Source organism: Nomascus leucogenys, chromosome 8 (assembly GCF_006542625.1).
Source record: "Nomascus leucogenys isolate Asia chromosome 8, Asia_NLE_v1, whole genome shotgun sequence".
Taxonomy (NCBI): Eukaryota; Metazoa; Chordata; class Mammalia; order Primates; family Hylobatidae; genus Nomascus; species Nomascus leucogenys.
In genome coordinates this window covers 27,238,313-27,250,980 of record NC_044388.1, presented here as the reverse complement: position 1 = coordinate 27,250,980, position 12,668 = coordinate 27,238,313, and the positions used below count along the sequence as shown (strand labels likewise).

Genomic DNA, 12,668 nt, shown 5'->3' with positions numbered 1-12,668 from the left:
AGGCCACCTTCTTCACTTTGGCCGTTTTCCACTGCCAGGGCTGTGGGATGAGCTTGACTCTCTTCTCTCTCATACCTGACATGGAATCTATCAGCAGATCATGTGTGTGCTACCCTTGAAATCAGTATCTAGAATCCAATCATTTCCCAGTGCCCCTGCTGTTAGCGGCCTGGCCAAGCCACTGCCATCCACTGCCCATGGACTCCATCAGCCCTGCTTCCTGCCTCATCTCCACACCAGCCGGCTCACCAGGTCACTTTAAGAATAAAGCCAGGCCGGGCGTGGTGGCTCACGCCTGTAACCCCAACACTTTGGGAGGCCGAGGCAGGTGGATCACCTGAGGTCAGGCATTTGAGACCAGCCAAGATCACGCCATTGCAATCAAGCCTGGGCAACATAGCGAGACTCCGTCTCATAAAAAAAAAAAAAAAAAAAAAAAAAAAAAGAATAAAGCCAAGGTCCCTACCGTGGCCTAAAAGCCCTCCAGGGCCAGGTCCCACCCCCTCACTCCCTCAGCTCCAGCCAGTCTCTGTCTTACTCTCATCAGCCCAGAGCACTCTCCCCACCTGCATGTGATCCCGCTGGCTCACTTCCTCAAACGATACCTTCTCAAGGAGGCCTACCCTACTTGATGCAACATGCCTGCCACCACCCAGAATCCCCGGCTCCCTGCAAGTTCCCAAACTCTTGTCACCTTTTAACCTCCTTCCTTAAGCTTATCCTGTCTCCCTCACTAGGCAGGATCCTCCAGCAGGACACAGCCCCTAACCACTGCTTTCCTAACTCCTGCAGGGTGCCTAGCACACAGCAGGCACTTTCTTCAGGTGTGCCAGGGTCCAGCTACAGCTGTATGGTTCCCCAGAGGCAGCTGGGGCTGTGGGATTCCCTCATCCCAGGCTGGCAGCTGTGGCAGTGTGTTGTGTTCCGGAACTCAGTCCAGCTTGAGTCTCCACCCTCCTGATTGTGGCAGAGGGTGTAGCTCCCTCACCATCTGTTCTATGGGGTTCTGATTCCTGGATGCTCAACCTATAGCTCACTCCTCCAGCCTTCCAATGAGTCTATAAACTTCTCTTCTTGTATTAACTCTTTCTGAATACCTAGAATGGTTTCTACTTGTCCAGTGAAACCTCATGCATGCCCTGGAAAACACACAAGATAAAGTCTCCAGGCCAACAGTGATCAAGACTGCATTTTTCTTTTTCTTTCATGTAAGCTTTCTTTTTTTTTTTTTTTTTGAGATGGAGTTTCACTCTTGTTGCCCAGGCTGGAGTGCAATGGCGTGATCTCGGCTCACCGCAACCTCCACCTCCCAGGTTCAAGCAATTCTCCTGCCTCAGCCTCCCAAGTAGCTGGGATTACAGGCATGCACCACCACGCCCAGCTAATTGTGTATTTGTACTAGAGACGGGGTTTCTCCATGTTGAGGCTGGTCTCGAACTCCTGACCTCAGGTGATCCGCCCACCTGGGCCTCCCAAAGTGCTGGGATTACAGGCATGAGCCACCGTGCCCGGCCCATGTAAGCTTTCTTAAGATGTAAAGACTGCATTTTTTTTCTCACTATATCTTAAATGTAGATGAGCCAAATAACAAAGTCCAACTTCTGACTCAGTTTTTGGGGAGACAGATCAGTGGTTACCCCAATGGAAGGGAACAGAAGAAATGCTTTAGAAGAGCTGAGGCACAAAGTGGCCATGCAGAGGGCTCCTAGAGCTGGCGTCCCATCACCATCTCTGTTTTTTCAGATGACATCCCTAAGACCTGAGCCTCTTCTGGGCCCCACACTCCACCTGTAGAACTCTGGTGGGGCCTTGTGCAGCCGAACCACAATCCAAGAGAGGTGTTCACATCATTTGTCGCTAGCCACAGCCATCTCGAGGGGAAATGCCCCAAATGTGGAAGTATCTTGACACCAGGACTGGGGGTTGGAGCACTGGATGAACAGCGTGGGTGCCACTCTTTCACTGTGCACCGTCCTAAGAAAGAAGCCTGTTTCCCTTTGAAGAGCCTAGTGCTGAGTGCCCAATTCAATCAGACCACGCAGGGCAGTCTGAGGATTAAAAGGTGCTACCTTTAATTCCTTCAGCTAATTCAGAAGTATGTGAAACACAAGATACTCATTAACATGGAAGAATTGGATGTGTGTGCATGTGGGTGTGTATTATTTATTTTTCAGAGACAAGGTCTCACCATGTTGCCCAGGCTGGTCTTGAACTCCTGGGCTCAAGTGATCCTCCCACCTCAGCTCCAGAGTAGCTGGGAATGAAGAATTATATGTATTTCTGAGTGAGATAGAGTACATGATAAAACCACATAATTTATATCATTATAAATAACATACAAAATTTTGGAGGCTGAAATAATATACATGAGCAGTCATAAAATATAATGAAATCATGTGCTTTGGAGCAACATGGATGGAGCTTGAGGTTATTATCCTAAGTGTACTCGGAAACAGAAAATCAAATAGCACATGTTTTCATGTATAAGTGGGAGCTAAATAATGGGTACCTATGGACATAAAGATGGAAATAGTAAACACTGGGCACTCCAAAAGGGGGTGAGTGGGGGTGGGGGCAAGGGTTGAAAAGTTACCTGAGTGCAATGTTCACTATTTGGGTGATAGGTATGACAGAAGCCCAATCCCCACCAGTACGCAATATACACAAACATGCACATGTGGCTGGGCGCGGTAGCTCACGCCTGTAATCCCAGCACTTGGGAGGCTGAGGCAGGTAGATCACTTGAGGTGAGGAGTTTGAGACCAGCCTGGCCAACATGGTGAAACCGCCGTCTCTACTAAAAATACAAAAATTAGCCGAGTGTGGTGGCGCGTGCCTGTAATCCCAGCTATTTGGGGAGCTGAGGCGGGAGGATCACTTGAACCTGGGAGACAGAGTTGCAGTGAGCCAAGATCACACCACTGGGTGACAGAGTGAGACTCCATCTCAAAAAACAAAACAGAACAAAACAAAACAAAACTAACAAGCCCATGTACCTGCTGAATCTAAAATAAAATAATATACACTAAAATGTTAAAATTGATTTTAGTAGAATAAAAGGTGACTGAACATTTTAAAAAGTTATGCCTAGATGAATTCTTAATGATTTTACATCGTAGCATTTTTTGAACATGGCAGCAGCTACTATGAATTGTCTATCCAACTGCCAGTCCAGCTTCCTCCCTACTAACAAAATCCCAACTCTAGGGCAAGTGTGCTCAGTACCAGGGGAAACACTAATCAACCCATCCCCCTTTGCCAGGGCCCGGTCCAAGAGTGGGCACACGGCCCCACTCTATAAAGAGACGGGCGAGGCTGCTGGAGCTGCTGATGGTTCTTCCCGGATGAGGGCAGAATGAGAACACTCCTGTACTAATGTCCACTCTGGCTGTAGACACCATCATTTGCAGAATGATGCTTGGCGCAGGAGCAGCCATTATGCAATACTGAGGATGGCAAAGCAAATGGTTCCAAGGAAATCCTGATGACATTCTGGCTTCCACCCAACTCTAGAACCATCTATTTACAGACTTTTTGCTATGTGAGATAAACATTCCCAGTGCTTAAGCCACCGTCAGGCTAATTTTCTGTTACTTGTGCGGATCACGTCCTGTTATAGGCAATTATCTGTCTGGCACTGAGTAAATGCCTCATGTTCACTCTAATTTAAAAGCAACCCTATTAAGCTACTACTGTCTCACTCTTAGATAAAATAAAATAAATAAAATCAAGCTTAAAGAGGGTAAGTGATTTTTTCCAACCACTTACTGGTGGAGTCAGATTCAAACCCAACCGTGACTCGACAGCCCGGACTCTGCCGCTTAAACATGTAGTTAGAAAAGTGTGCAAGCCTATTGTTCCTTCTTTCTGTATTTAACAGAAAGCATATACACAGATGCAGGGAGCAACAAATTTGCATCCACTTGCACTCATGTATAAATTTGGCTTTGGGCTCTTCTCTGTCATTTGTCTATATTCCTTGGTAGAAACGCATGCCTCAGGGGCCCGACCAAGAAGGTGGACTCTCCTCTCTTTTCCCACACTTATTAATAAGACCTAATTTGTGCATCAGGGATCTAGAGACAGGTTGTGCAGACTTTGATACAGAGTCATAAGGTTCAAGCCAAGACATCTGAATGGGCGAAATGAACATGAAAGCAGTAGTACATGCTCTTCCTCAAACTTTCTTGGAAGGGTCAGAAAACTGAAGATTAAAAAATACCCAATATTTAACATCGGGCCATTGAGTTCGTCCAAAAAAAGCAGAAGAGTATTTCTGAACCAAAGAAACAGAACAGAAAGAGAGGATGAGAATGGAGACCTGCTGGCCGTGCATCAGCTATTTAAAGGAAGAAAGGGCTGGAGCCCAGAGTTAACCAAAGCTTAGCTTTAGACCAAAGAGGGCTTCCCAGCACAGGTTTCCAAGGAACCCTTTCTGCTCCAGTCCTCTACAGTGAGAAGAGCCCAGAACAACATTATCCAATGGAGCTGACATGAGCTTCAGCACCAGAAAGGGTGATATGGTCACCAAATATTCAGTCAGCCTCACAGCTACTGGCTGGGCAGGTTGAGGGCTTTGTAGGAAAAGCTCAGCCTTGACAAATGAGTAACAGGCTTGAGGAACTTTGAAAAGAAGGAAGGTGAGCCTGAAGGAAGATGTACCCAAAATCTAAGGGGCCACTAGGAATCAGGGATGGGGGTGGAGGGGAAGTGGTTCTTCCTGAGCCCCTGTGGTTCATACTGTCCCAGAGGTCATGTGCCACGATGCCAGCAAAGGAAAGTTGTGCCATCAGTGTCTAACAGCCACACACGCCGCCACATGAGGCCTTTTTCTAACCTGCAAACGTCTCCCCATCTGAACCAGGGAAAACCCCAGCCCTACTGTCAAGACAAGAGGAGAAGCTGTTCCTCCAGGGACAACACAGTACAATGACCTGGTAAAGGGAACAGGATCACAGACCCAAAAAAGTAACACTAAGTAGGTGGCTCTGGCAGTGCTAGGACAGGAGAAAAGGCAGGCCTCTGAAACCCAAAGTTTTTGAAGTGGGCATCATTGGCCAAGTGTCAAAGAGGCCATTATTCAATACATCCCTAACTTCTCTTACGAAGGATTTAGTTTTTTGTTAGCAATATATGACTTCGGCTCATACATGAGTAATAACTGCAAAGGAAAGAGTGCAGGGAACATGTCCTGGGCCCAACATGTCCCCCAAAGACTTTTGCAGGGTGCTGGGAGGGGTCTCTGACTTCTTCCTATCTATTACCTGCAGCTATTACAGTAACTCACACAGGAGGCACCTGGCTAAGAGGAGCCAGGAGAAAAAGGCGTAGAACAGCCTGACACCGTAAATTTAGGGCATCAGGCCCAGGGTGAGGACGGGATATAAAGCAGGAAGGGGCAAGAGTGGGGACGGGAGCAGCTCTAGTCGCTGCTTCTGGGAGACTTAGAATCTCTATTTTGTTTGACAATAGACTCAGGTAGAGAAAAAGGACGTGAACGTTTATTGAGTGCCTGCTGGTTCTGGCCTTGTGCAGTTTTTATCTATAATAGCCCATGAATCCTCACGCCAACCCTGGAGGTAGGTATCATCCCCATTTGTGTCAGATGAGGAACAGGAGGCTCAGAAAGGTTAGGTAGTTTGTCCAAGGACACAGAACCAGCAACTGGCAAGCTGGGACCGAGTGCTTAAGTCTCAGACTCAATCCTTGCTCTCTCTCCTATGCTTCCTCCGGGAGGAAGGAGGGAGCACCAGCAGAAGCTGCAGTCCTCACGCTTCCTGCCCCTGTGACCCAGCAGGCACCAAGAGAAGCCAGCCCCTTCACACAGACCCTCCCCATCTACCCTTGGAGGATGCGTCAGTGGAAGAGATTAGGACATAAATACAAAAATAAATAGCAGGGCCAAGTCCCCAGCAGCAAGGATGTGCCATCTCCACACTGCAGGAAGGTCACTGTACCATTCACAGCTGCTGTGGGAGGAAGCCCTGGGGGACCTGGAACAATGGCTGCCAAAGGCTGGAGTGAGTGGGCCCAGTGGGCCCCTTCTGGGTCTCACAGATTCAAGAACAAAATGTCTGGAGCAGGCGGCAGCCGTGGGCACAGGCGCCGTCCTCCTCCATCTGCTCATTTTACCGGTGTTTGTGATCCAAGAGGGATTCAAAATCGGGGGAACATACAAGTTTGTGCTTCACGTGTCCCAGGACTGTCATCTCCCCTGTCCTACTGTCTCCAAGGCTCACGGACACCAGCTCCTGCCAATTGACAGAGACAGTGATGAGAACCACCACCACATGCCCAGTGTGTATAGCTGTGAATGGGGACATGATACTCCCAGAAAGCCCCTCCCTTATTTAGCAGTGGCTCTTCAATCCTCCTTCACTTCTGAAAGGGTCCCTCCCTGGCCCTAAGGAGGCTCTAACCTGCAGGAAGGAGCAGGCAGTTCCCATGGTCACGTCCAGAGTCACCTTGCCCAGGAGGAGTTGCACCCTTCCAGACTTGCGGATGAGTAGCTTGCCAACCTGACCCTCTGTCAGGTCAGCCAGGGTACAAGCATTCTCTGCCAGCTTTGCTTCCTGCGGAGAAAACCAGAGGATGGACACTGGGCTAGGAGCTCTTTCCTCCATCTTTAATGAACCCCCTTCTATTCCCCAAGAGAAAGGCACAGCAAAGGTCAAAATGAGCTCCCCGAAGAGTGCCTTCTCCTAGGGCTGTCTGCTATGGTTAAAATACAAAACCTACAGCAAACAAATACATAAATGACAAAACATCAGTAACTGCTGAAGCTGAGTTCTGGTACATGGCGGTTTACATTCTCTTATTTTTTTAAGACAAGGTCTGACTCTGTCGCCAAGGTTGGGGTGTAGTGGCGTGTTCTAGGCTTACTGCAACCTCTGCCTCCTGGGCTCCAGCCATTCCCCCACCTCAGCCTCCCAAGTAGCGGGGACTATAGGCACACGCCACCATGCCTGGCTAATTTTTGTATTAGCCATGGTGTCACCAGTTGTCCAGGCTAGTCTCGAACTCCTGGGCTCAACTGATCCTCCCGTCTCAGCATCCCAAAGTGCTGGGATTAGAGGCATGAGCCACCGCAGCTGGTCATATGTTCTCTCATTTGTGTTTGAAATATTTCCTTATAAGAAGTGAAAACACACACCCACAACACACACACAATTGGGGTTGGAGGTACAAAGCCCCATGGCTCTTGCAGGCATCAAGAATAACCACCCATTATTGTCCCATTTCAGCCAGGGTGGCACGGCTTTGCTTCCCACTACGGGTCACCACTTCCCCTCCCGGTCCCCGACTCGATTCCTGCAGGCCTCTGTCTGAGCATACTCGGTCTTTCTCCTGCTTGATGAGCACCATCTGTCCGTCCTCGCCCTGCACCTCTGTCTTGATAGGCTTGATCTCCTGGGTGGGTGGCTGGCCAGGGAGGGTGTCTGGCAGCTGCAGAAACAGTAGTTCCTCCTCCTTGGTGAGGCTCAGCTCCCTCAGCAGCTCTGCCACAGATACATCCTTTGGGAGGCCTGGGGTCTTCCTGGCTGCTTTGGGAGGAGCCTTCATCTTGGCCTCTTCCTCCTCATCTCGTGGCTCCTCTTTCACTGCCCGGGTGATAGACATGGAATGCTATGATGTGACCACCCTCCATACCAGCTCACTGTTAGCAGCCCTTTGCCCCTGTCTGCTCCACTGTCACTCAGCCAGGGAGTGGGAAGGAGGCACCGGTTATAGAGAGCAGCAAGAGACTACATGTTCAAGTCTCACGTGACTTATCTAGAAAGGGACATCTGAGGCTGGGCCCACCGCTCCCTGTCAACACAGGAACCCTCTGCGAGGGAGAATGGAGCATCTTTGTTCAGCTCACGTATCTTACAGCCAGAATGGGAGGATCTGCTCATGAGCAGCAGTCAGGGGCACATGCAAGGGATGCCTCATGCGAGGGATTCCTGGGGAGCAGCCATGGAATTGGAGATGAGAAGTTAACCGACAGAGTACCTTTCACAGCAGGTATGTCCACCTCCATGTCCTCTTCCTTGGGGCCAGCCAGCCAAGGTTTAATATCTGGTTCGTCATTTTCTTCCTTAAAAAGCCATCCTGAGTGAGCCAGCGGCAGCTGCACAGGCATATTTCGAGTGTCGTTCCTCAGGCCAGGGTCATCGAGGAACTGCCAAAAAGAGTCTGGGTCATCCAGCCTGCTAGCACATGCACCTGGATCAAGGTCTGCTTTAGTCCCTTTCTAACCAAAGATTCCTGCTGCTCCCCAGGATTCCAGGACATCAGTGAGCTCTTCTACCCCTCACCTGGCTTCCCAGAAGCCCTGTTCTACAGCCACAAGGAAACCCCTTCCCCCCAGCCTCCTGGTACCCACATCGTCCTTCTCCAGCATACGCAAGATCTGTTTAGTTTCTTCGTCTGTCTCTCTCTTCTCTTTTTTGATGTTGATGATATGAGAAGGTCCCATGTCTGACACATCCACTGTCTTATCCCAGTTCCCTGTGGGAAATCACCCAGGTCACTAGGGATCGATAAGGAAGATGCCAACAGCAAGGAAAACTGCAATGGGAGTGGGGAAATTCCACTGCTCTCGCCCTTCTCTTGGGCAGTCTGAACTGAAATTCACTGATTCCTTCCTTATACCTTTTTTCTTCATCATTTCAGCTGGGCCCTGCTCAAAGATGGAGTGAGACTGGATCACTTCTGGGCGGCCTCGTCCTCGTCCATGCCCCTCTCGTTGTCGGTCTCTGTCCCTTTCACGCTTCTCCTTCTTGACAGTTACTTCTTCCTTGGGCCTGGAAAAAAAAGTGGATTAAGGGAAACCACTCACTCACTGTGTCTCCAAAAACTGGCCTTACTCTCCCATACCACTTCACTCCAAGACAGTGGAGAGTTTGAGCCAATAATTACACCACGAGAAGCAGAATCCAATCCTAATTCTAGCACTTTTCTCACTTCCTTGATGAGGCAGGATTTTTTCAGTTTGCTTTACTTTACCTTCTTGTCCAAAAATGTAGATTTTTGTTTGCATTGGGACTGAAAGCAGGAAGGCAGAAATGCAAAGGAACTTCAGGGAAAGTGTGATACATCTTTGTTTAAACTATTGGCTCTCAACTCGGGCATCAAAGAGAATCACTCCATTCTACTGCCAGCAAGTTAAATCACAATTTCTAAAGATGGAACCCTAGACACCAGTATTTATTTATTTATTTACTTTTTAAAGCTTCAGAATCACCTACGAACCAGGGCTGAAAATCACTAGTGAAAAGAACTAAAGATATAAATTTAAATTTCAGAGCTACAAACCTAGTTATTTCCCCCAAAGCCCCAAATTCAGAGCAAGTAAATAAGGGGCAAGTATTCAGAAGGCCTAGCTACTTACTCTTCCTTGATCTTCCGACTGATGATATTTGGGGTGAAGGTTTTCTGAAAGCAAAATACAGGAGTCACTGATGTGGTTAGATTCTGACCCCAAAGTACAGAGGAAAATAAAAATTCCCAAAGGGCATCTTCTACAGACCAAGGCCACCATGGCTCTCTTTGGCACATTCCACAGTGCTGTCAGTTTTATAGATACACGTGCCTGAAAAGGAGGAATATCATAGTGTGGTGGCAGTGGAGTTACACATAGAAGGGGCACCAAAACCCACTTTTAACCAGCAGCCTTAGGTTCTGCCTCTGAAAGAAGATCCTCTGGGACTTCTAAAAGCAAAGGAATTTCTCTGGTCTCACCTCTTATCTTCAAACTGCTATAGAGACCAGTCAGTATCATGGGGGAACAGCTCTAGCAGCAAGGCCTAAGTAGGGAAGGCCATAGATCTGCCAACACTCTCAATCAGGTGATTATGGACTGTCACCACAATTTTCCAAGGCAAAGTTAGGTTTTTAAAAACTGCTTTATGGCTGAGCGTTGTGGCTCATGCCTGTAATCCCAGCACTTCGGGAGGCCAAGGCGGGTGGATTACGAGGTCAGGAGTTCAAGATCAGCCTGGCCAAGATGGTGAAACCCCATCTCTACTAAAAACCACAAAAATTAGCCGGGCGCGGTGGCAGGCCCGTGTAATCCCAGCTACTCGGGAGGCTGAGGCAGGAGAATCGCTTGAACCCGGGAAGCGGAGGTTGCAGTGAACTGAGATGGTGCCTCTGCACTCCAGCCTGGGCGACAGAAAGAGATTCCGTTAAAAACAAAAGAAAAAAAAAAAAAAACTGCTTTATTCGGCCGGGAGTGGTGGCTCACACCTGTAATCCCAGCACTTTGGGAGGCCAAGGCGGGCAGGCAGATCACAAGGTCAGAGGTTCAAGAACAGCCTGGCCAACATGGCAAAACCCTGTGTCTACTAAAAATACAAAAATCAGCTGGGCATGGTGGCGGGCGCCTGTAATCCCAGCTACTCAGGAGGCTGAGGCAGGAGAATCGCTCAAACCTGGGAGGCAGAGGTTGCAGTGAGCTGAGATCGTGCCATTGCACACCAGCCTGGGGGACAAGGGCGAGACTTCCTCTCAAAAAAAACAAAAACAAAAACAAAAACCTGCTTTATTATTCTGTCATCCTGACCCCACCCCTTTCTGGGCTACTCTTGACATCCACAGTCATATACACATGGGAGAGGCCACAGAGCCTCGAATGCCATGCCTAGGATTCATCATACTCTAGATAACAAGTTTGCACACTGAGATGGTGAATTCTGAACCCTCTAAGACTGCGAAGTTTATGCCTGTCTGGCTTTCATGGGTTTCTTAAAGATGTCCAAACACACAATAAAAGTAAATAAACACTGTTCAAATTGCTTTTGAACGACTTTAACTTATTAGGATTCTCTGTCCTTCAACCACCTCTGGGAGTCATTTCAACATCTTGTACTCAGTACCTAGATCTGAAGGTAGGACAGGCTCCCTAGAATTTAAAGAGGGGGAAGCTTGAGGCCCAACGACAGTCCTGAAACACAGTAGGCCCTACACAAACATTAGTTGAATCCCGGGGCTTGGAATTCAAGGTAGTTGAGTTTCTTTAGAAACGCGCCGTTGGGTACCTTCTTGACTCCCCCGAGGGTGAGGTCCCTGGAACGGATGGAGGGAAGGCGGCCGGGGGTGAGGGGGGGCGCCGGCCGCCGCCCGATGAGCCCCCGGGCCCCAGTCAGGAGAGGTCGGGGCCCTCCCGGAGTGCTGGGCTCGCCGGCGGCGTTTCCTTCCGACATGTTGCCTGGGAGAGAAGGGGCGACGAGATCACCAGAGGGGACTGACACGCGGACCCTGGCGGAACCCCACCCCCTTGCTTTCCGGTCCCCCAGTCGGTGCGTCCCTCCAGTGGCCTCTCAGCTCCTCCCCTCCCACGTGGCGAGACTCCCGGGACCACCCAGGTGAGAGCCTTTGGCTCGCAACACGCCCTCTCGCCAGGAACCCTGCCCAGGAACCAGGCAGGGACGCACCCGGGCCGCGGCTCCACACTGCGCGTCACGACTTCACCTGCGACGCGAACCGCCGCCAGCCTTCGGTCTCCGCGCCGGGCGGAAGTCTGCGTGGCACGGCCTGCGCGCCGCCATCTTGGCGCGGGGCGGAAGTGACGTTCCGGGGGCGGGACTGGGCCACAGTATTTATTAGGCGGCGCTTCGCTCCCCTCCGCCTTCTCTTCCCGGTTCTTCCCGGAGTCGGGAAAAGCTGGGTTGAGAGGGCGAAAAAGGATGAGGTGACTGGTATGGGCTACGCTTTGGTGCGGCGCTCGGGGGTCTTGGTCTCCGGGCTGTGGCTTGGAGGCGCCGAGATCAGGGTCCCGGGTCTTGTCGGCCACCACGCCGCAATGTGAGGATTCGCCTCGGCGGAGCCCCTGGGAGCTTGGGGGTAGCTGCTCGGGATGGGGCAGAGTGAGACCTGGACTTAGAGTCGGGGAGTCCTGGGCCACGCCGAGCCCTGTCTGCGGGTTCTCCATGGTGACCTTGGAGTGGTCACTACCTCCGGGCAGCGACCTCGCCCACTTTCGGGGACCCCTTCCCTGTGCTCCTGGTGGAGTCCTGGGGTGAGGCTGTGGGGGCAGCTTGGAACAGCCGCAATGGACCAACCGGTGCCCAGTCACACCCGCTTGGGATCACGAAGGCGGTGGCCCTCGTGTGCGCTCTTGGTCAAAGCCTGGAGGGAATTGGAATACCAAGTTTGCTCTACTGCTGGAGGAATTTAGAGAACTTTTATTGACTCCAGCGTTTGTGATTTAACATAAAAAGTGTCATTTATTGTTATCCCCCATTCCCCAGACCGTATAAAAACCATGTAACAATATTACGGGGAGTTTGAGGAAAGGAAATCATTTCTACCAGAATGCCACGTAGAGTATTACTATTAAAAATTTTGTGATGTATCTAGTAGTCTTCACAGAGTTGTCGTATCACAATTTCGTGTCCTTTTTCTTTTTTTTCTTTCTTTCTTTCTTTTTTTTTTTTTTGAGACGAGGTTTCTCTCTGTTGCCCAGACAGGAGTGCAGTGGTGCAATCAACACACCGCAACATCTGCCTCCCATGCTCAAGCCATGCTTCCACCTCAGCCTCCCTAGTAGCTGGGACTACCAGTGCATGCCACCACGCCCGGCTAATTTTTTCTTTCTTTTTTTTTTTTTTTTTTTGTATTTTTGGTAGAGACGGGGTTTCACTATGTTGCCCAGGCTGGTCTTGAACTCCTGAGGTCAAGTG

The 12,668-nt window shown here is 49.9% G+C and overlaps 1 protein-coding gene across 2 annotated transcripts; it reads right to left on the bottom strand.

The window, feature by feature from the left end:
* Positions 1-2,297: 2,297 nt before the first annotated feature.
* POLR3D (RNA polymerase III subunit D) lies at positions 2,298-11,526 on the bottom strand. Of its 2 annotated transcripts, XM_030816947.1 has the most exons (9): positions 11,421-11,526; positions 11,025-11,194; positions 9,377-9,420; positions 8,638-8,789; positions 8,369-8,493; positions 7,996-8,164; positions 7,336-7,601; positions 6,420-6,572; positions 2,298-6,251 (listed from the first exon to the last, which is right to left on the bottom strand). In XM_030816947.1, the coding sequence occupies exons 2-9, from the start codon at positions 11,187-11,189 to the stop codon at positions 6,129-6,131; spliced, it is 1,197 nt and encodes a 398-aa protein (XP_030672807.1). In that variant the 5' UTR covers positions 11,190-11,194; positions 11,421-11,526; the 3' UTR covers positions 2,298-6,128. The 2 variants fall into 2 exon arrangements, with proteins under 2 accessions (XP_030672807.1, XP_030672806.1); XM_030816946.1 differs by lacking the exon at positions 11,421-11,526 and having other exon boundaries at positions 11,025-11,406.
* Between the last annotated feature and the right edge of the window lie 1,142 nt (positions 11,527-12,668).